Below are 22,872 nucleotides of genomic sequence, written 5' to 3'. Positions count from 1 at the left end.
TTCAAAAGACCGCAAGGTCGATCTCAGAGTCACTGATGGTTAAATGGAGAAGACACGCACAGAATTCTTTCCTCTGAGTGAGCAGCAGCTTTTAATGGGGACATATAGAGATAAAATATGTCAAAAAAGGAAAAACTAATGTGATCATTAAAGAGTGTGAAAAGGGATGGCAGATATTAGCAGACCAACTGAATGCTTATCCTAAAAATAAATATTTTAATTGAAACTGTCATAATAATATCCTTGGAGTTATTTATTTACTCAAATTATTATTTGTTTGAATTACAAATCCCTCTCTTTTATATATTTTACATATCTATAACTAGTCTATCTGTGTAAATATATTTGTATGTTGAGAAAGATGGATGGAGTGAGGGAGGGAGGAGGGAGGGATGACTGATGGAGGGAAGGAGGGATGGAGAGAGGGAGGGAAGGAGGGATGGTTATTACGTGGTGCTGAAAGAAAATATATCTGAAACAGGACCTTGAAGCTGGACAGGCTGAGTCCCCGTCTGCCAACGTGTGATTTTCACCGGCATCATTCTCTGCTGCACTATGTCTTCTTTTTTTTGTTTTACCCTTTTTAAAACAGAATGCCCAAACTTTGAAAATCAACTGGAGCTGGTATGGAAAAACTCATTATCTGAACAATGACACTGCAGGATGTGGACTCCATCGCATTGGCAAGCCCCTACGATGGTCTTTCCCAGACCCCAATGTTTGTCCACAGGGTGGCAGCTCCATGTTGTTTCTTCGGGCCCCACGGGACGCTGGCGAGCTCCCCTCCCGGGTCTGGCTCCATGAGGGGCCCCCGGTGTCCCTGTTCTGGACGAGGTAGCTGAAGTCCGTGGGCTGCTGTTCATCGGAGGTAAGTTGACTGACTGTGGTCTGGTCTCTCCTCTGGGACCAATATGTCTAGGAGACTCCACCGGGGGCTGATACCCCGGAAAACATTGCTCCCAGGTCTGACAAAGCTCAGTTCATGTGATGGTGGTGAGTGTTTCCATGGTTACATCTGTTACAAGACTTTTGGAGTTCTTCTGTGTTAACATCAGCAGCAACACCGGCTCTGATTGAAGTGGCTTTGTCTCTGGAGAACAGTACCAGTTCTTCACATCGTGATGCTGAGACCTGCAGGGGGGCGGGGCTAGTGTTGAGTAGCTGCTCAATAGTGGACAACAATATTCTGGAGTTTCCAACATTCGGTGTAATAATCTTAGAACAGTAATCCTTTCTTTCCAGACGTGTTGCTCTGTTATAGGAAGTCATGGCCTCCTTGTAAATATCAGTGAACTGAGTCCAGTTTTCTTTCACTTTCTTCTCTCGATCTCTTTCACTCTGTTATTGTTGAACAACGGGGAGATTCGACTAGTCGACTTCTTTCTGACCTGAAAGGGAGAAACGGTATTTAGAACAGACGACAGAGTTATTGAAGTGTTCAAACATGTAATTTAAAGAGCACTCATGATTATATGGTTCAAGTGATCTCATCATCTCAGAGAATTTAGCTTCAGCACTTTCATCAAGGAGTGTCTTTTGAACCAGAATTTCCCTTTTAGTCGTTGGCATGGTTACAATCACATCATAAAGTCTACAGTGATGGTCAGATATACTGAAACCTGATCCATGTGTAACCCTCTTGTTATCACCAAGTCCAGGTTGTTACCCTGCTGGTGGGCGGCTTCCTTTACATGTTGGGTCACTTCAAAGCTGTCCAGTAAATTCATCAGCTCTCTAGCTTTGTATTCGTTCTCGTTATTAACATGAATATTCAAGTCTCCGTTCAGAATGAACCTGTCATATCTGGTGATTCCTGGTGAGATAACGAGTACTGAGTACGTTGGTGGCCGATAAACTGTGATGATCAGTACTGTTGATTTACCTTTCAGCTCAAGAGCAACATATTCAAATGATGTAAAATCACGATGTCACTGCACACAAACGGTGTGGAGAAGATCACTGCGATCCTCCTCCTCTCTTGTTTTGTCTAACTGACTGATAAAATGTATGGTTAGGAGGGCAAGCCTCTATCAGAGTTGCTTCACCAATAGTGTTGTTGGGCCACGTTTCGACTAGGAACAGAAAGTGCAAACTCTTATCAATTATGAGATCATTAATCAGAAAATATTTATTGGTCAAGGATCTGACATTAAAAAGAGCCCATTTCAACTGCAGGGAATCTATGACTGGAGAGGAGGCTGCTTGTGGCTGAACATTGACAATTTAGAGATGACTGAACCTTTCTCGACCTCACCTCCAGTTGGAGCCAGTCGTTCTGCTGAACCCTGTAATCTCCCTGCCAAGTCTGCCTGTTAGCCGTTAGCTGCCTGTCACCTCCGGCCTCCTTAGTTCGGCTCACTCACCCGTGATCCAACTGACTTCCGGTCCGAGACCCCTCTGTACGCCTCCAGAGACTCTTTCGAGGGCTCTTCTACCCTCTCTGGGTTCAGTCCGGCATCTCCACCTCAACTGTTCCATCATTTAAAACTGTACAATAAACCTTGTTCTTCTACCGCAGCCTGAGTTCTGCTCCTGGGTTCAGATCAAGCCAAAAACCTTGACATGCACAAACTGTAAAAAGTCTTGAATGCAAAAAAACAACAACTGCAGAATGAATCACATTTGCAGTATAAACTGAGAGCTGCATATTTGTTAACATTGTGTTAAACCAGGGGTGTCAAACTCAATTGCACAGAGGGCCAAAACTCAAAGCAAACTTCAGGTCGCGGGCCGAACAGGATAAACATTTATTGAACACACTGAAACTACATGTTTGAACATAAATATGAATAAAACACACAGGAATATTATTTCAGAATAAATAAACTTAAACTTTAAATAAAATGAAGTACTGTATTTTGCTCTCCATAAAATATATCCTGTCAAAATTATACAAGTTAGAAATATGAACATGCTGCAAAAAACCTGAAAAAATAAAAATAAAAATAGTGCTTTTAAGTAAAATAAATCAAAAGATTTGTCTTTGCTCTTATGCCATTTTGTCAGAGCAGGATGTTTGGCATCTTTTTTTGGCAATAAGATGGTTTCGGTTTGGTGTGAGTTCCTGTTGTGGAGATCCTCAGGATGGACTGCAGATGTTCGTTGGTGAGACGACTCCTGTGTGCTGTTTTGTTCATCTTCATCACTGAGAACAGCTTCTCACACAGATATGTGCTCCCAAACATGCACAAGGTTTGAGCAGCATGCAGACGGAGCTGGGGCTTTGTTTCAGGAATGGAGCGAGTAAACTGTGCGCGTCCTGCGGTGTCCTACTTTGTCTTTAGTGTCTCATTACACTGCAGCTCAATCAGCTCCATCTGAATCTGTACAGGAGCAGTTTCCACGTCGACGGCAAACGGGTTGCGAAGCAGCTCCAACTTCTTTTTTCGTGCTTCAAAGTCACCGTTGCGTCGTGCGGATTCAACGCGTAGTGGCTCAGTTTGTCAGCAAAGTGCGTATTTGGGAACACTGTTGCGCCGACTTGGTTCAACATTACTTGGCAACAGGGGAAGTGAGGCAAGTTGGACTGGTGCATTTGTGTCTCCCATAAGAGCAGCTTCACTTTAAATGCCTTCACCGCATTCATCGTACGTGTCAGTGATGATGCGTTCACGTCCCTGGAGATGAAGCTTCAAGACGTTGAGATGAGCTGTTCTGTCAGCCAGAAACGCCAGCTCACATTTCCACTTTTCATCCCGCAAAACTGTGGAGTCTTTTCCTTTACTGTCCATGAACTGACAGATTTCCTTGATGAGCTCAAAAACTCGATTGAGAACTTCCCCCGACTCAGCCAGCGCACCTCTATGATGAGGAACGTCGGCGAACTCGGAATCTATTTCCCGCATAAAGACTGAAATTGCGGTGATTTAAACCTTCAGCTCGGATCAAGTTTACGGTTTGCGTTACAGTGTTCATTACATGCTCCATTTTGAGGACTTTACCACGCAGCATGTCCTGGTGTATGATGCAGTGATACGCTGTTAACTCACCAATCCAGTTCTCCTCCTGCAGCTTTGCTCGCATCCTTCCACCAGTCCGATGTTTTCACTGCACATCGCCGGTGCTCCGTCTGTTGGAAGTCCAGTAAGTTTGTCCCAGGACAGTTTCATGTCAGTTATGCTTTGACATACGTTTTCAAAAATGTCTTTTCCTGTCGTTGTTCCGTGCATCGATTTAATGTCCAATATTTCCTCTGTAACACACAAACTGGAGTCCACTCCACGGATGAAGATGGCCAGCTGTGCAGTGTCCGTCATGTCGGTACTTTCATCAACAGCAAGAGGAAATGCAGTAAAGTCTTTGCTTCTCTCACTCAACTGTGTTTTTAAATCAGTGGCCGTCTCTCAAATCCGATCAGCAACCGTATTTCTCCTCAGGCTTACATTTGCAAACATCTGCTTTTGTTCTGGACACAAGACATCGCACACCTCCATCATGCATCCCTTCACAAACTCTCCCTCGGTCAGTGGACGGGCTGATTTGTCAGATCTCCTCTGCCACAATAAAACTTGCTTTCACAGCAGCTTCACTTTGGGATTTTGCTGTGGTGAAAAACGTCTGCTGAACTCTCAGAGTCTTCTTGAACTCTTCTCCTCTCTGTATCTTCTCCTCTGCATTCAGGTTTTGCAGCTCCAGATGTTTTGTCTCGTCGTGCCGTCGTAGATTAAATTCCTTCATTACAGCCACGTTAGATCCACAAATGAGACACACAGGTTTACCGGCAGTGTCAGTAAACATGTACTCAGCCTCCCGTCGGTTTTGAAAAGCTCTGTTTTCAGAATCAACTTGTCTCTCCTCCGTTGTGAGGAGCATCGCAGTAACTTTTCAACAGGGTTGCAGCCAGTTGGAGCGCAACAGAAGCTGACTTGATTGACGTGGGAAAGTTCCCGGGTATCCGAGCGTCCGTAAAGGCAACTGAAGCACTGCATTATGGGATCTGTAGTTTGTGTATTATCAGCGCTTCATATCGCCGGGCCATAATAATAGATCTATATTAAATGATCTCGCGGGCCGGATATAATTGCACGCTGGGCCGGATGTGGCCCGCGGGCCTTGAGCTTGACATATATGTGTTAAACAGTTCTTCTGGGTTGTAGGATGTGGTGGGCACTGATGGGTCCTCTCTGCTTTAAGTGTTCACTTGGGCACCACCTGCTGGCACAAAGAATTCACTGCAGGAGAGTTTATTCCTAATGAAGAAACGTGTTAATAATGTTGAGTGTGTTTGTTGTTGTGTTTGAAAATGGAAAGTGAGTTCAGCCCCTGGAATGATCAGAATCAGAGCAGATTCATTATTGATCGGGATGATTCTAGAGCACGGGTGGGCAATTAATTTTTACCGGGGGCCACATGAGCAACCCGAGCACTGCTGGAGGGCCACATCGACAATATTTCAATTAAATTTTGCTCAATATTATTTTTGATATACCGTAAGATAAAAAATAATAATAATAATAATAATTTCATTTTACCTAACTTAACTTTATACAAAAGCAGATTGCTTTTGATGGTTTTATTTAAACTCTTAATCCTTAAATATTTATATTAGGCTATGTGAAATTGAAATAAGAAAACAAAAACAATCATTGAATCACTGCAATTTATTTTTAACTTGTTCACACTTTAACTTTGTTCCACAAACAAGGAAAAACAACAAACAACTTAACAAGTTTATAGAAATACTGCAATACAACAAACAATAACTTGTTATGTTTTCCACCTCATTTGACCTCTTCAGTGTGAATAATCCAGTCTGTTCTGGGCTTGAACAAGGGCATTGAAATCTGTCTGAATGTCTGAGGTGGCTGTGCGAAGGACAGCTGAGAGGTGCTCATCAGTGATAGAGGATCTGTGTTTGGATTTGTTGAACTTCATCACAGAAAATGTCTGTTCACATACATAGGTGGATCCAAAGAGGACCAGAATCCTCTGAGCATGCCTCCTCAGGTGTGGAAAGTTCTCCTCTCTGAGGGAGGAGTAAAAGTCCAGCAGTGAGACTGACCTGAAGTGCTCTGCCAGAAGTAGGTCAGACTGCAGGTCAATGAGCTCCATCTGAACATCGCTTGGTGCATTGTCCACACTGCAGTTGAAGGGAGAAGAAACCATGTGCATTTCACTCTCAAGAGTTTTGAAATCTTGAAATCGCCTCGAAAACTCTCCATGCAGTGCTTCTAACTTGCTTGAGTACTTGTGGAGGTGATCGGCTGATCTTGTGGCTTCCTTTAGTGTTGGCAAGTGGGTCAGCATGTTGTCCTTCACTTGGCTTGAGAGAAGCTGCAACTTTCTCATGAAAGCCGTCACTGCACTGTACATCTCATGCACAAAAAGGCCCTTGCGCTGCAGTTTGACATTCAGTTCGTTCATGAGTGCAGTCACATCCACAGCGAATCCGAGGTCTGCCACCCAGTCTTCATCTGAAAGTTCTGGGATGTCATGTCCTTTCTTCCCACAGAAATTCTGAATCTGGTCTCTCAGGTCCCAGACACTTTTCAGTACTTTGCCCAGGCTGAGCCACCTGACGTTGCTGTGGTAGCTTATGTCACCATGTTCACTCTCATTTTCCTCCAAAAGTGCAACAAATTGTCTATGATTTAACGCTCTCGCTCTGATAAAGTTAACTGTTTTACTTACAGCATCAACAACATGGTTCATTTTTAACACTGTCTTACACAACACTTCCTGATGTATAATACAATGCAAAAATGTCCATTTCTGCACAGGGTTCATTTCTGTCACTTTATCCTGCATCCTCTTTAAAAGTCCAACATTTTTCCCCGTCAGATTTGGACAACCATCTGTTGTCACACCTGCCAGCTTGTCCCATTTCAGTCCTAACATGTCCAAACACGCATTTACCTCTGTGAACAAGTCATTACCTGTGGTTGTCCCTTTAATTGACTGCATGGCTGCCAGCTCCTCCGTGATTTGAAAGTCTGCAGTTATCCCACGTAAGAAGATGAGCAGCTGGGCGGTGTCACGTACATCGCAGCTCTCATCCAAAGCCAGCGAAAAACAGTCAAAGTCGGCCGCTCTGTTCTTCAGCTGAAGCTCCAAGTTTCCAGCGATGGTCTCAACCCGCCTCGTTACAGTGCGTCGGGAGAGTGACACCTTCTCAAATGCGCCCCTCTTCTCCGGGCAGATCAGCGCAACAGAGTCCAATAAGCACTCCTTAATAAACTCCGTCAGAAAACGCCTTACTTTTTCTGGCGATTTTGTGAGAAATGACGAAACTTGTCCTGACGGCTGCATCTCTGGGGGTGTGAAATTTGGCAAAAAGTCCTTGTTGGGTTTGCAGTTTTACCATCAACGCATCAGCCTCCCTTGCGCGCTCTTCATCAGACAGATTCCGGTATTTATCCTCGTGCTTCGTCGTGTAGTGGCGATTCAAATTATATTCTTTAAACACAGCAACCTGCGTACCACAAATTAAGCACACGGCTTTACCTTTCATTTCTGTAAAGAAATACTTGGCAGTCCACGTCTTGTTGAAAACACGGCATTCGTCATCAACTTTTCTTTTTTTAGCGTGAGCTGACATCTCGGGGGTAACCGGGCATCACTGGTCGCTGTGCACCTTCACTCACAGGTTACACACGGACATACGTCCATAAATAACACTTTTCAAAATAAAAGCAGCACAGTTGTATTGCACGCACGACATAGATGTTTTTTAAAATTTATTTTGTAATTTGTGATTGCCGCTGTTCACATTCACTCACAATCACGCACGCGCATACGTCCACACGGAAGTAATACAAATAACGCTTTTCAAAACAAAAGCAGCACCGTTGTATTGCACACTCGACATAGATACTTTTTTAAATTTATTTTGTAATTTATGATTGGCCTCACGCGGGCCGGACAGGGACGCACAAAGGGCCGGATGTGGCCCGCGGGCCGCAAAATGCCCAGGTCTGTTCTAGAGCATCTAAATGTGATGGTTACTTCAGTGTCCTCTGTGAATGTAAATACTACAGTGAAACTTTACTGTATGTGGTCCAACATCTGCATGTCAGAAGAATTTACTGAGCAATGATAAGGTTTTTAATATTGTATGGTAATTAAACACACTTGCTTGTAAATATTTTTGTGTAACTGAAGATAAGTCAGTAACACTGTGAAGGTCCTCATGCTCACTTACTTCTTCCATGTGGCTGGAATAAGCGTCTTCCCTTGATTTCTGACATACAACAAGTTATTCAGAACGTGGGCTTCAGGCTGGAAACGTCCTGTTTGAATTTCCTACGGCCCGCTGCCTGCTGTGTAAGTGGTGTAGTAAATAACACTAAGGGTTAAATCTCTGAGCTACTTTAAGATTTCTGCATCATAGCATCAAACCCACTCCTGTTTTATGTTGGTTACTAACGCTCTCCTCTCGTTTCGGGTGTGTTGACCTTCTCTTGTGTTTAATTACTCATCTGTTGCTGCGTTCAAACGGAACTCATGAGCTCATGGTTACACCCGCAAGTCGTATGCGCGGTACGCTTGGCATTCGAAAGGTTAAGTCGTAAAAGATGAGGCTGTTGGGAAGATCAACGTTTTCCTCAGACGTAGGCTATTATATCAGTTATGGAAACAAACTCTCCATGCCTACAATTACAATATTAGCCTTGATTGTATCATAAACAGGCCCATCCTGTTTCACTCTGTTCATCTTGTACTTTGCTGCCTGAAACTGATATCATAAAAGGGATGCATGGGATTAGTTTATTCCATGTACTAATATATCTACTGACATCAAGAGTTATTTATAGCCATTAATTGACCAAATCTGATGTGCCCCAAGTGATTTTTCTCTCTGGCCCTGTTTACTGAGTGTGAATACCCCCAAAGAACAACATCGTCTCCTAACATTCGGCAATTCACACACTCAACTTTCCTACTGACAATACTGATAGCACCACTTATTGTGTTTTTGTATTAAAATCAATTTTCGTTGAAAAAAATAGTTAATAATTTGTCTTCAGCACACTCTGTCCTGATTTGTCATGAGATATAAACAGAAAAACTACAGAAAACTGGGAGCTACATTTGTCACTCATGCCTATCATGCTTCTAAATCTACGTCTAAATATACTGTACTCAAATATAGTACTGGGCAATCCCATTCCTTGGCCACAGTCACACAAACCCCAACTCTACTGTCAAGCAGATAGAAGATTGTTAACATTAATTTCTGAGGGTGAGAATTTCCATTTTAATTTGCAAACTGTAATCACGAGATTTCATACCGTTCCTGTTCATTGTTTCTAACATTGCATCACTGAGCACTTGTGGCTCTAGATGAGATATACCTCAAGGATCTGTTGTATTATCCTCAATAATATCATCAATAACTATGAGCTGTTATGTTTCAATAACATTTATTTCATCGATTTACTTAAGATATATGAATTTCACGTTTAGATGGTGCTGAATCTATATTTTGTGTTCTCAGTTTTTTTAATTTAGTCCTACATGAATCATTTATCAATCTTTATTTGTATTCGGGAAAAACTACATGTGGAACTGTCAAATAAAACTTATAGCTCTGCAAAACTGGTTTAGCGGCATTTTATTTATGACTGCGTGATCTCAGGTTTTCTGCCACAATATATTAATGAAAAGAAAGTTTGACATTATACTGCATATTTATGAGGTAATAATAATAATAATATATACAGTAATAGCAGGTGCAGCAAAATGTATGTGCCATGGGAGATCTTAACAAATATACACCACGTCCCCTGAGGTCAAACTGCATCTGTATGCAGTAAAAAAACAGAACCCTAACTTTCGAGTCAATATTATATTTTTGAAAATGTAAAATTTGCTGACTATGTTGGTGTCTATCAATTTGTTTATATAGAGTTCAGAGACTCATAATCAAATGCAACACAATTGTGTCCATCCTCTGCAGTGTTTCTATAAAATAATAAAATTGCCACAGCACCACATAATACTACAGTGCAACTTTTCCTCGGCACGATATGCAGAATTTCTTAGTGATAGAAATCATTTTGAACATCATCTTCCATCCTGGGCTAATGTGTTTGGTACATGCAAACTTTTTTATTTTGCTTATGTTTATAAGTTAACAGGCAGCACCAACAATGCATTCGACAAGTCCTGCAGGCTCCCGTCGTGGGCCTGGTTAGAAACAAGGACTGTGAGTTTGTACAACTCAGAGAAACTCTTGAGTATTTAGTCGTTCTCTTCATTTTTGAAAGGTTCCACGTTTCCCCTGCTGATGTACTTGATGCACTGGCGGTAAAAGCTTACAATACGTGTTTGACTCAGCTTAAAGGCCATGGACATGATGGCCATTCCAACAATAATAAAAAGTGAAGTAAGCATGAAGTACTTTGGGTGATTGGGTATTATGTCACCAAAACCAATGGTAGTGAGCGTGATGAAGCAGAAGTAGTAGGGATCAAAGCCCTTAAATTGTTTTTCCCAAAATGGGAGAATCCAACCGCCGAAGCAAATGTAGGCAAACACAATGAAAAGAATCAGGACAAAGGGTACATTCAGCATCTCCATCCCATCCCCTAACCCTGTGAAGTCCCACATGCCGATTATTATTTTGGATGATGGTGGCAGCTGGTCCAGCTCTGGGCAGGAGATGGACCTGAGCAGCGGGCCCTTTCTCAGTAAATTCTCCCGAGCCAGAATCTTCTCGAAAATCTCTTTGTTGTTTTGGAGCTGGATGGACTTGTGCCGTACATCCGCCTGGCTATGCAACACCTGCAGGATGTCGAGGGGTTCACGGATCACTACGTCGTGTCTGAAAACAAAGGTACCGTCCTCAAGGGTCTGTTGGCTCGAGTCCGCTGCCCTTTCCCGAGCCTTCCACGGCGACCAGCTACGGGAGCGGAAGGTTTTGAAGAGGGTGTGAATACGAATGTAGGTTCTGGACATGATCATAGCGAGGAAGTCCCCCACATCCAGGATGACCAACAGCGTGAGAGGGATGCCCACCATGGCATACAGGACACACACGATCTTACCAGACAGGGTGACCGGGTAGATCTCCCCATACCCTGCAACAACAACAGACACAATAGACACTTAAGTACTGTGAATCAACTGTGTGATTGGCTCAGCTAAAGTTCTTGTTTAGCAATCCCTAAATTACAAGTATTGATGAAATACAATACGGTAATAATATATAAATGATGTATAATGTGTAATGTATAAATGTGCTTGGTTTGCATGTTTGTGTATGAACAGATAAGTCTGTGTTTGTTGTCAAAGGTTTGGTAAATTTCACCAAAATATTGGAAAATACACTCGAAATCATCAAAATGACGTGTGGTTTTTGTTTTTGATTTTTACCACCAACATTTTGACTACTGTAAGCGTTTTAAGTTTAAACCGTTCATACCGTCATGCGAAGCAGCTGCATTTAGGCTTAATGCATTTTCAGCAATGGATAGTTGATCTTTTTTCTGGTAGATCTCTGAGCTGGCCATTTTAGAAGAAGTTCGCAAGTGTGGACACCCCTGGGCTACACGGATTTGCACAAAACTGGTTTCACACAATATAGGGGGAGGGTGATAATAGAATAAAATAGGTGTGGCTTATTACAAGAAATCTATATTTCACATTTCAAGCTTAAAGTGTGAACATATATGCAGTGTTTCATATTGAAACAAGGACAACGTGAGCAATATGTGAAATGCAGCTTTTTAAAATATACAGTCATTGCAAGGTTGTAATGCAAAATTCTAACTTTTTATTTAATTATAAAACTCACTTTCCAAATCTGGCAAAATTGACTTTTGTGAGAATCTTTATGCCTTGCTTTAAACTGACATCATGCTGGTTATGTAGATAATACCACTTTCCAACTAACAAGGCAACACACAAGACAATGTGCCTCAAGACCTTTAACAACCTCTAATAAGCTTTTTGCAATGATGTAAAAGGAATTCTCTTCTGAAAGTGCTTCCCTTGCCTTCTGAGAGTTGTGGGTTTCCTGTTGCCGTCAAGCCATTAGCCATTAGCTGGCATCCCTTAACCACTTATGGTGTATCTGAAAGTAACAGACTTAGTGATGAATCTTCACAAGCTTCTTGCACATCAAATCATTTCAAGTAAAAATGAAGCTCCAGATAGAAGGAGTGGTTTATTCAACAAATATTGTATATATTGTTTACTTCACAAATTGATCACTAATAAATAAAATAAATGAATAAAACACTAGCAATTGAAATGTGGACATCTAAGGTAGTTTATAGTCTGATTCAAGTATTTAATTGGGTATATCTAATAAGTTCTGGCAAAATAAAACAAGGGAGCATTTAAACCTTCATTCAGGAAACCTCTCTTTCCTTTTGACGAAAATTACTCTTATTTAAAATTTCCATCCGTAGTGAAAATGGGAAGGAGTTCACCACTCTTCGAAACACTGCGTGGGCAAATAGTGCAATAATCTAGTAATAATATTCCTCTGTGTAGAATTACAAAGAAGTTGAGGATTTCATAATCTACGGTTCATAATATCATTAAGATATTTAGAGAATCTGGAGAAATCTCTGTATGCCAGGGGCAATGCTGAAAATCAATAATGGACTGATATGTTATTTGGGCCCTCAGGCAGCACTATAATAAAAAACAGACATAATTCTGTCATGGAAATCACTGCATGGACTCAGAAACACTTTCAAAAACCATTGTCTGTGACCAACAGTTCATCACTACATCAACAAATGCAGGTTAAAACTCTTTTTGTTTTTGCAAAACAAAAAAACATATAAACACAATCCAAAAATGCTGCCAACTTCTGTGGGCTCAAGCTCATTTAAGATGGACTGAGGCGAAGTACAAAATTGTCCGATGATGTAACAAATCAAAATTTTAACTTATTTTTGGAAATCATGGACACCTTGTCCTCTGGGCTTAAGAGGAGAGGGACCATCCAGGTTGTTATGAGCACACAGTCCTAAAGCCAGCATCCGTGATGGTACAGGGGTGCATTAGTGCTCATAGCATGGCTATCTTTCACATCTGTGAAGGAACCATTTTTGCTGAACGATATATATTTTGTCACCACAACTTCGTTTAACAAAATCACCACACACATAATTTAAAGACAACGTGCTGTGCGACAGAATAGTGACAAAATTGTTTTCTTATTTTGTCTCAGCTTACAGCCTTCCTCTGGGTAGCAAACCATTGCCAACTGCCTGCCTGCACAGACAGAAGCTGCCCACACTGGTTGAATCTGGTTGTGGGTTGGCCAATTGCAGACACATTTAAGGGGAAATTTCATATATGTTGACTGTGTGTTCTGTGTTTTTTGCTTCATAGACAATCTGGACAATTGGGTAACATCAGACAAACAAAAAAATGTATCAATTGTGTAAGACTGTTATTCATAATTAAATTTGAGGGCCATGTAAATTATGGAAATTTACGTAAAACAACAAACCAGGAGGGCGCCGGGAGACGGCTTTAAAATACAGGAGAAACATGAGAAAAACAGGAGTATTGGCAGTTATGCAAAAATATGTTTGGTGGTAAATCTATAGGAAAAAGAAAAAAAAAATCTTAAAATATAATTGTGCTTAACAGGCTAAATGTCTTTTATTTTTTAAAATTTCCCAATCTCAATTTAACATTTATTTTGGTACGGCGCTAATTTCCTGACAAAACTGAGCAAGCAAACAACATCTTGTTTAATTCACTAACAAACACAGTTTTCTGTGCAAATACAAAACAAATCAATGCATTCCAGTCAGGACACTGCATCAGATTTAACTATTTATTAAAGACATCAGACATTTTTGTTTGACAGTCACTCTGCATATTGACCATTCGTGCGATCACAAAACCCCCGGCAGAGGCTGAAATTCCCCGTTTTTGAATGGATAGACACAATATAAACTAAGGAAACCTTTCTTAATGCGGGAAGAGGCTGCGGAGGTGAGGGAGATTTTCTGCGGTTTCATAGCGGGTCGTTGAAGGGCGGGCAGAATGAATGAACGGTGGCACGGTATTAAAGCGCACTATTTGAGAGGGGTGGACTGAAGCCTTTGTATGATTGGATGGGAAAGAGGGACGTGACAGACTCCATGTCTGCCTGAACTACAGCGGAGCTCCATTTTGTGTTGCAAAGGCAAAACATACCTATCAAACAATTGTAAAACATATGTTTAAGAAATCATGCCTCATAAACAAATACAGCATCTCTTACAGGCGCAAAGGAAAATATCCTACAAAGAAAATAAACATATTATGTGACTTTGGCACAACCTTTCCACCATGATTATGCTGTGGATTTTCTCCAGAGTAACTCGTAGGGATGAGACGAGTACTTGGCGGAAATGAGTATCCGGTACAGATAATGTACTCTTTACAATAATTAGTATCATCCGAGTAACTGTGTCAATATCCGTGTCGATGAAAATCCTCTGACTTTTAACAGAGCAGCGCTTCCTCTGCTGCAGCTCTGCTGAGACACGAACACACACTCGGTTAGTGTCCAGCGTCCACAGGAATTAACAACTGGAGACTCTCCTGGTTCATTTCTGGCATCGGCTCGTTTCAATCAGGTTTGTATCAAAGATCTTCAGCCGAGTTACTCTGAGAACTTTGTTCTTATGGACGAGTTGCAGGTTACAGCTGGTGACTCTGCTTCTGCCAGTTTGTTTCCCTGCCTGGAGGGTGTAACTGTTTACACCCTTTAAGGTTTGCTTCTAGCGACTGGTAGGATGAAATGAGGAAGTGGCCAAAAAACACAAACAGTGATATATTAAATCATTTTGTGCCATCCCTTGGAGTATATGGTGCAACTATGAAAAAGTACAAGAGCCTGAACCCTATGAATCTTTTAACAATGGTAAAGTGAGATATGCATTAGTCCACCAAGTGAATAATTGCACAGTACAGTCGGTACACCGGGCGGTTGTGACCAGCATGCGAGTGGGTAATGCTAACAGGCTACTTATGTGTCACAGAAGTGAGAGAAAGAGAGTCATGGAGAAACTGTAAATATCTAATCTAATCTCATAATCATCATCTCATCTCTGAAGTACATTGCATGGACTCAAACTCAGTGAACTGTGAAATATCCTCAACATCAAAATGTAATATTTTCAAATGAAATGACTTCATGAACAAAGACTGCATTGCATTTCTAAAAATATTAAAAGTTAAGGGAGAGCCTGTAACAGCTGTTGGAAACCTGCTTTACAAATATAGTCATTCCAGCCACGTTCCCATCCACCCGAGGAGCACAATGTATTCACCACCTGCCAGACGTTTTACATATTTTACAGTCTTCATTTCATTTGTCTTGTAAAAAGTAGATCCAAGCCGATGGGAATTTCTGCTCACCAGTTCACTCTGTCTTCCTAATGCAAGTACCAACAGGCAGCAATTTAACCATCAATTTCATCCACATTCATGTGGGACTGCTTGTGTCATTAATGTTAAAAAAACAACAACTCCTAGCTTGGTGCTAAAAGGAGAGACTGGAATTCCTCTCCTGGCAGGTCAAGTTTACATCCATGTTTGTCCAGAATCACATGAGTAGCTAACCCTGTAGGAATCATTATGTGTTCACATACTCGGCCAATATAGCGGATATTGATAGAATAGTTTGATAGAATGGTTGCAGCCATGACAGCAGACGTTGCTTCCAGTATAGATGTTGCTGCAAAGAAGCTACAAATTCTCAAGTGTGGATGCTTCAGACATCTTCAGCACATCATCGGTTCAGTATCTGACACAATATGAAATGTGATTACAATCTCCCCCACCGTTCCTGAGTTATGGCATCGCACTAACAAGAATGTGACAAACATGAGGCGACAGTGACCGAAATTCTTTGGCAACCAAAAGCGTTCCACCCTTGAGTTGAATGCCTGTTGTACATTTTCTAATAATTCAAGGTTGAAGGAGGTCTAAGGATGAATGGGGGTAAAACAGCCCTCATTCACCACACAGACACCAACATTTAGTTTCAGGAATATTTACATGAATTCAAACAGATCAAGAACACTGACAGTTTTTTTTTGGGTCACAGATGTGGAGCTGAACTCAGTTTGAGGCCATTTAAGTGTCTTTGCTGGAAGATTGGTGGGATGTTTCTCATTGTCTACACAACGTAGATCAGCTCCCAGACGGCGGGCCTGACGACAAGTGCATACATACGGTTGGTCTCTGATTTACTTTAGCTTCTATAAGTTCAGTACATGATATAAACCATGTCAACTTGAAATAAACAGTGAACGGGGTATCTGCCCCACAGCGTCGAACATGAAGAGGCTTCAGGCCTGTCGGTCTTTAGATATTCCAACAGCTGCTTTCTGATAATAAGACACAGCCAGACACACATGGTTAATGAGAGCCATGATCTTTTTTTTTTAGGATCTTAGCTCGTTAGTCTGCTATTTAGGAGGTAATTCAACAATTAGGTGTCTGTACTATCTGCACTTTCAGGACCAGAACAAAATCTTGTTTGGATTATGATAGATGATACCAATAAACTTTGATGACTCCTCCATCTTGACATCTAACGGCATATAATTCCCCTTTGACTCAAAATATTTTTCCCCAGAAGGCACTGCAAAATCTAACTCATACTTTCACAACATTTTCTGTAAATATGGGTCTCATGTATGTATCCCAATGTTTGTGGTGCTCTTTGTTGAAGCACCAACCTCAGGCTAATTGTCAGTTTGCACTGTTTGCTGGTCACAATGTTTCAGGCAGATTTCCTTCTATTCTATGAGGAGAAATTGAAACTAATGTGAAATTAATGTACATTCATGTTTCCACTGCATGGTGACATCAGTACCGGGAGCTGAGCATGTAGTCATTAGCACCAAAGTGAAACAAACCACACGTCAGTCAGGCCTTACAGGTGCTGGATGTTTGAGTGGTCATCTAGCCCGAGGGCTGTTTGTCAAAGTCACACTAGTAATTTAGCCAAGTTAGTCATATGCAAACATGTTTTCTGAAAACAAAATATAAAATACAAAAAAACATGCATTACTGATGTGCAAACTTCTACTAATCGGTCGGTCGGTCTACCGCTTTGGTTCACAAAATTTGCAGTGCAACCAATGTTGGGCATTTATCCCAGACACCATGTAAATGGAATTAGTATTTTAGAAAAACCTTGTTACTTTAAACAAACATATAAATATCTTTCCCAGTTGATTACAGAATTGGCAATTCTGTAATCAACTCTGTCGCTTTTAGCCCTTAAAACGAACTCAGAGTGATTAGTCAGCTTTTTTTGCACGTGAACATTCCAAACCAACTCAGACCTTTTTGAAGCAAACCGAACTGAGACCACGTCGGGAGCTGGTTGCGTAGAGCAATGATATTTGATTTAATTGGAAGACGAGCACCAATCAAAAACAAAGCTCAACATTTGAGCGCATGCTGCCAAAGGAATGGCGACAGAACGAATACTGTCTCCTACATTCACACGTTTTAGTGGAAATAATATATCCAGATGGAACCACATTCCCGATTGCCAACATTTTGAATGGCTGTATTCACTTTTAAAAAAATTTGTATTACATGTAACTAACTTAGTCCCCAACACTGCATGTGACTACAGTGATTGTGTGTTGGGCTCTGTGCACTTCCAAAACACAGATGACTTATAACTTAATACTGTGCCTGAATACGAAGGGAAATCAATAGTACTGCCATTAACAGATCACAGAACAGTAACATGCACAGGGGAAGCGTTAGCTTTCATGAGTAAGTAATCCTTTATGTCGCTTGATCAACTTCAATGCCTGAGCTACACACGTTTTTGTCACCGTGCACATTTGTGATGACAAAATGGACCTAAAACTTGAGCATAGACAGCACATCAAAGTTTGTGTAGAATTTTTGGGGAAAAGAAACAAGTCGCAGGGAGACAGATTTGGAGAGGAGGGGTAGTGAGGGGCGGCAATTATGTTGGGCAAGAAACTAGTGCATTTTGAATGTGCTGTGAGCAGCACGTTGTCATGTGGAGAACACAAGTGCCATTGTGCCACAGTTCAAATCATTGGTGCTGAATGGTTCGCCTCCGAATGTCACAGCAGAACTCGGTGTTGACAGTCTGACCCTGGGGGGAGAATTTATAGTCCACAACCCTGCACAATGCGAAGACTACTGATCTGCTTCTACAAAATGTTCTGAAGCATTACAAGAGTGTCCGTTGCCAATTTCCAGAGTCTGACAAAAAAATTCACAAATACCAGCAGTCACAAAAACACGTGTGCTCAGGTGCTGCTGTTGATCAAGTGGTGTAACTTGGACTACTTATCCAGGAAGGTTATTGCTTCCTCCTGCTCCATGTGCTTCACTGCGCCGTGCTCTGTTCACGCAAACTAATTTATCCCCTTCGATATATCCGGCCTGCTTTTAGACCAGTCGAGACCATTTTTTTAAAGAGGACGTATTCTCACCTTAAAATTTAGCCAATACTTTTTTCAACAACAATTTTCAGTAGGAGCACAGCAACATTATCATTTATCTGGAATCATGTTTCTGGCTATGTAATGAATATCCAGTACGTCTAGTGTTTATTCTCTTGAGAAAGAGCAAGATGTCTGGCTCTTCCGTTCGTTCCTGCCCCCCCGGTGGGCAGCGACAGCTTCATCAGAGGTTTTCCTCTGAAACAGTCACCTGCTGCTGCTTAAAAACATTGCCTACATGTCATGAACCCAATAACTGGCCTGAAACATGGTACAAGTCTCGTGGTGCTTCAGGCAACTGCGAGCAATGAGGATTTGTTTTTTGAGATTAAAGTGACAATGTTGTCGATCAATATAATATTATTGATTGGTACCACAGCACATTGAATTTTCCTCCATATCAAACCTCGTTTCCAAAAAAGTTGGGACAGAGTCAACAAAAAACTGGAAAAGTTGAGTCATGCCAAAAAAACACCTGGTGGAACATCTGACAACTAATGAGGTTACCATGGCAACAGATCAGTAACATGATTGGGTATAAAAAGATGATTTCAGAGAGGCAGAGTCTCTCAGCAGTGAAGATGGGGAGAGGTTCACCACTCTGAAAGACTGTGTTGGAAAATAGTTCAACAATCTAAGAATAATGTTCCTCAACGTAAAACTACAAAGAATTAGTGGATTTCATCATCTACGGTTCATAATACCATTAAAAGATTCAGAGAATCTGGAGAAATCTCTGAACACAAGGGACAAGGCTGGAAACCAATATTGGATGGTGGTGATCTTCGGGCCCTCAGGCAGCACTGCATTAAAAACACACTATTCTGGAGTGGAAATCACTGCATGGGCTCAGGAACACTTGTGAAAACCATCGTCTGTGAACACAGTTCATCGCTGCGTCCACAAATGCAGGTTAAAACTCTCCAAAGAAGAAACCAGATAGAAACATGATCCAGAAACACCGCCGCCTTCTCTGGACCGAGATCATTGAAGATGGACTGAGGTGAAGTGGACAACTGTCCTGAGGTCTGACGGGTCACAATCTGAGATTCTGTTTGGAAATCATGGACGCTGCATCCTCCAGGTTAAAGAGGAGAGGGACCATCCAGCTTGTTATCAGCTCAGTTCTAAAGCCAGCATCTGTGATGGTACAGGGATGCATTAGTGCACATGGCATGGGTAGCTTGAACATCTGGAAGGAAGCATTAATGCTGAATGATATATTCAGGTTTTGGAGCAACATATGCTGCCATCCAGACAACGTCTCTTTCAGGGAAGGTCTTGTTTATTTCAGCAGAACAACGTCCAACCACATTCTGCACGTATTCCAACAGCATGGCTCACTAGTAGAAGAGTCCGCTGATAAACTGGCCTCCTGCAGTCCAGACCTGTCAATCATTGGAAACATCTGGAGCATCAGGACATGAACAATACAACAAAGGAGACCCTGAACTGTTGAGCAGCTGAAATCCTCTATCAGGCAAGAATGGGACCACATTTCACTTTCAAAACTCCAGAAACTGGTCTCCTCAGTTCCCAAAGGTTTACAGAGTGTTGTTAAAAGAAGAGGTGATGCAGCTCAGTGGTGACCATGATCCTGGAACAACTTTATAGAGACGTGTTGCTGCATTAGATTCACAATGAGAAGATATTTTAAATAAAATAATACAATTTATTAGTTTCAACATTTGATATGTTTTCTTTGGTCTATTTAAATATGAGTTTATGTGATTTGCAAATCATTGCATTCTGTTTTTATTTACATTTTACACAGCGTCACAACTTTTTGGGAAACAGGGTTGTAGCTGGGTCTCAGTTCATCCTCCTCCGTGGGTCTACTGTCCATCTACTGAGGCAACTTGAGCAGGAGAAATTCGTTGGATATTTCATGAACCATTTTAGATATACAGTAATTGGAGAATTTCTAGTGATGCCCAGACTTACATGTCAACTCCTTTCACTCTGCCAATCAATTGTTTACTCTTTTTTTTAGGAAAGTAAACTACATTTCCGATGGTTGCCATGTGTAAACTGCGGTATTATTATGAACAAAACCAGTTTACTTGACAGGTGAACACCACACTGACTGCTGAGACTGAATCCTAGTAATACAGCGGAAGGACTTCTACTGCATGACAATGTCAACTCCAAGGCCAGAGCACGCAGTCATTAGCACCAAAGTGTCTCAAACCACAAGTGAGATGGACCACAACAGACAAGAGCAAGAGAAGAATGACGTCATCAATCGCTCAGTACCGCAGGATTATGTTTAAAAGCCTCACGAGTGCTGTGTTTGAGAGCAGGTTGGTCATCCGGCCTCGGGCTGACTCACAAAGCCACAAGTTTGTGTAAACACGTTTTTCTAAATACAAAAAAAACATGTATGACTGATTCCATGTTACAAATTCAATATGTCAAAGATACACAATAAACTATAAACATTTCCAACTTTCTCTGTGAAACACAATCAGTAAAAGTGTCTTCATCAGTCTGATAAAAAGAGCATGAAAGATGAACCGTAAGCTGCTTCTGGCCTCTCTTTTTTCATAATGTGTCTCAGTTCTAAATAACAAGTCGTAACAAGATTCTGATACTTGGTTGGTCAGTCTACCACTTTGCTCCTCACAGATTCAGAAACTGAAACAGAAGAGTGATATTTTGTCCAGACATTCATGATCCACGCAGAGTGAACACCACAGATGTTAATATGTTCAGTTTCAGACCAGTTTGCCGAGAGCTGAGATGACGGGATCAATGTTATGTAGCAAACAAACGAGGCGTACTGACATTAATTATATTTGATATGATAATTCAACACAGATCTTCAGTGCTGCTAACCGTGCTAAGAAATATCCTAAATGCAGTCGATATATGGTTATGTCTTATCTAAAAAGAGAAATAAACAGGCTACAACTTAAACTGCAGGCTTAATGGATAACCATTTTTTTTTTGGTCTATTAACTAATGGGTGCAGACGATGGAAACTTTACAATCATCAGTTACAGAAAAACAAAGAAGAATATTTAAAATTCTAGTGCAGAAAAATGTAGACAGTAAAGTAAAAAAACAGAAAGTAAATCACTATTTCATTCTGGTGCCCAAAATGGTATTAAAAAAACCTGGATTTAATTCTTACAAATTACATATTTGAGTACAAATTTGAGATATTTGTGCTTATAGTTCCATTTTATGCACCTTCATAGTTCTATTCCACTAAATCTCAGAAGCAAAAATACATTTTATGGACATGATTTGAAATAATATCATGTTTAATAAATGGCAGAACATTTCTCTACAGATTGTCGCAGTCATGCTCGAGAGGATCTGATCTGCCATCAAAAATAAAGGTACACATGCAAAATATAACAAAATGATAAAAGAATGGACTCTCATCCATAAAGGGTTTACAAACCTTTAAAACAATCTGTTTATCACACGTTTGGCCTCATTTTTCTAATAAATAAAAATAAATGTCTTAAAAAGGGGATTTATAATAATTGAACATTTCAGTGATACTGACAGTCAATTCATCCGTTTTTATTGTATAAATTGTAAGTTGTACTGACTTACCGACTGTTGTGAATACTGTGCAGCAGAAGAACATGGAGCCAAAAAAACTCCATCTCTCAGGTCTCTGGAGCCAAATGGACTTAAACTCCTCTTGCATCTTAGTCTTCACTTCCTCCACGATACTTCTATGCATGGAGCCATTATCTGGAAGTAAAGAGTAAATATTGAGTATACAGTTACAGTTATGGCTCTGGGAAATGAGCCTTTAAAAATGTACAGATCTGCATAGATGCGTTCAAATCGATTCATCAGCATTAGAATAAATGTAAAATATACCAAATAAACACATCATCAGCAAAGAAGTCCATAAATGTCACTAACACGGTTAATTCAGATAACACAGCAATAACAGATATTAGTAGTGACCCACTGGTGAGGTTCTGCACGGTGCTGACCATCTCATCCAGAAACACATGGTACTCCTGCTGGATGGTGGTGATGCTGGTTCCCCCTTCAATGTGCATGAAGACGAGCGCACCGAGCGCTGCGTATCCAACCAGAGACAGACACAGCAGGAGGTGCGGGAAGAGCCTCCACAGCCGCACGGCGCACTTCCTCGTCTCGTTTTTAGCGCTGATTCCTTTCTTCGTTGCCACCGACATCTTTGCTCTCCTCCACCGCAGCTCCTCCAGGATAGTAGCTGGGAGTCCGTCAGCATAGCTTTATGCCCCAGGAGTGTGTGTGTGTGTGTGTGTGTGTGTGTGTGTGTGTGTGTGTGTGTGTGTGTGTGTGTGTGTGTGTGTGTGTGTGTGTGTGCTGAGGCAGTGAACACACTACTTCATCCATCCACGGAGCCCCCGGGGAGACCGTGGATTAGGACTCTATATACTCTTCTCTCTGACTGCCGGGGCTCACGAGGGAGCAGTACAGCAGCTCAGACGGCCTTCAC

The 22,872-nt window shown here is 41.3% G+C and overlaps 2 protein-coding genes and 1 pseudogene across 2 annotated transcripts; all 3 read right to left on the bottom strand.

The window, feature by feature from the left end:
* Positions 1-2,989: 2,989 nt before the first annotated feature.
* LOC138635509 (general transcription factor II-I repeat domain-containing protein 2-like) lies at positions 2,990-4,812 on the bottom strand (annotated as a pseudogene).
* Positions 4,813-5,581: 769 nt separating this feature from the next.
* On the bottom strand, positions 5,582-7,248 carry LOC138635508 (general transcription factor II-I repeat domain-containing protein 2A-like). Its single transcript, XM_069723014.1, has one exon. The coding sequence runs from the start codon at positions 7,246-7,248 to the stop codon at positions 5,734-5,736; it is 1,515 nt and encodes a 504-aa protein (XP_069579115.1). The 3' UTR covers positions 5,582-5,733.
* Positions 7,249-9,464: 2,216 nt separating this feature from the next.
* kcnk18 (potassium channel, subfamily K, member 18) lies at positions 9,465-22,649 on the bottom strand. Its single transcript, XM_069723020.1, has 3 exons — positions 22,354-22,649; positions 21,984-22,127; positions 9,465-11,021 (listed from the first exon to the last, which is right to left on the bottom strand). The coding sequence occupies exons 1-3, from the start codon at positions 22,583-22,585 to the stop codon at positions 10,183-10,185; spliced, it is 1,215 nt and encodes a 404-aa protein (XP_069579121.1). The 5' UTR covers positions 22,586-22,649; the 3' UTR covers positions 9,465-10,182.
* Positions 22,650-22,872: the final 223 nt, after the last annotated feature.

This window comes from Brachyistius frenatus, unplaced genomic scaffold (genome assembly GCF_029030835.1).
Source record: "Brachyistius frenatus isolate BFR_SWC_R1_liver_20210118 unplaced genomic scaffold, ASM2903083v1 Contig_313, whole genome shotgun sequence".
Taxonomy (NCBI): domain Eukaryota; kingdom Metazoa; phylum Chordata; class Actinopteri; family Embiotocidae; genus Brachyistius; species Brachyistius frenatus.
The sequence above is the reverse complement of the archived record's forward strand: the minus strand, read 5'-3'. Positions and strand labels throughout refer to the sequence as shown.

What these genes read in the sequence shown, in the direction of transcription:
- LOC138635508 (XM_069723014.1), bottom strand. Translation starts at nt 7,248, where the DNA reads ATGCAGCCGTCAGGACAAGTTTCGTCATTTCTCACAAAATCGCCAGAA.
- kcnk18 (XM_069723020.1), bottom strand. Translation starts at nt 22,585, where the DNA reads ATGTCGGTGGCAACGAAGAAAGGAATCAGCGCTAAAAACGAGACGAGG. An exon ending in CACCGTGCAGAACCTCACCA is followed by an intron (nt 22,128 to 22,353) that starts GTGGGTCACTAC and finishes CTTTACTTCCAG; the next exon opens with ATAATGGCTCCATGCATAGA. An exon ending in CACAGTATTCACAACAGTCG is followed by an intron (nt 11,022 to 21,983) that starts GTAAGTCAGTAC and finishes TTGTTGTTGCAG; the next exon opens with GGTATGGGGAGATCTACCCG.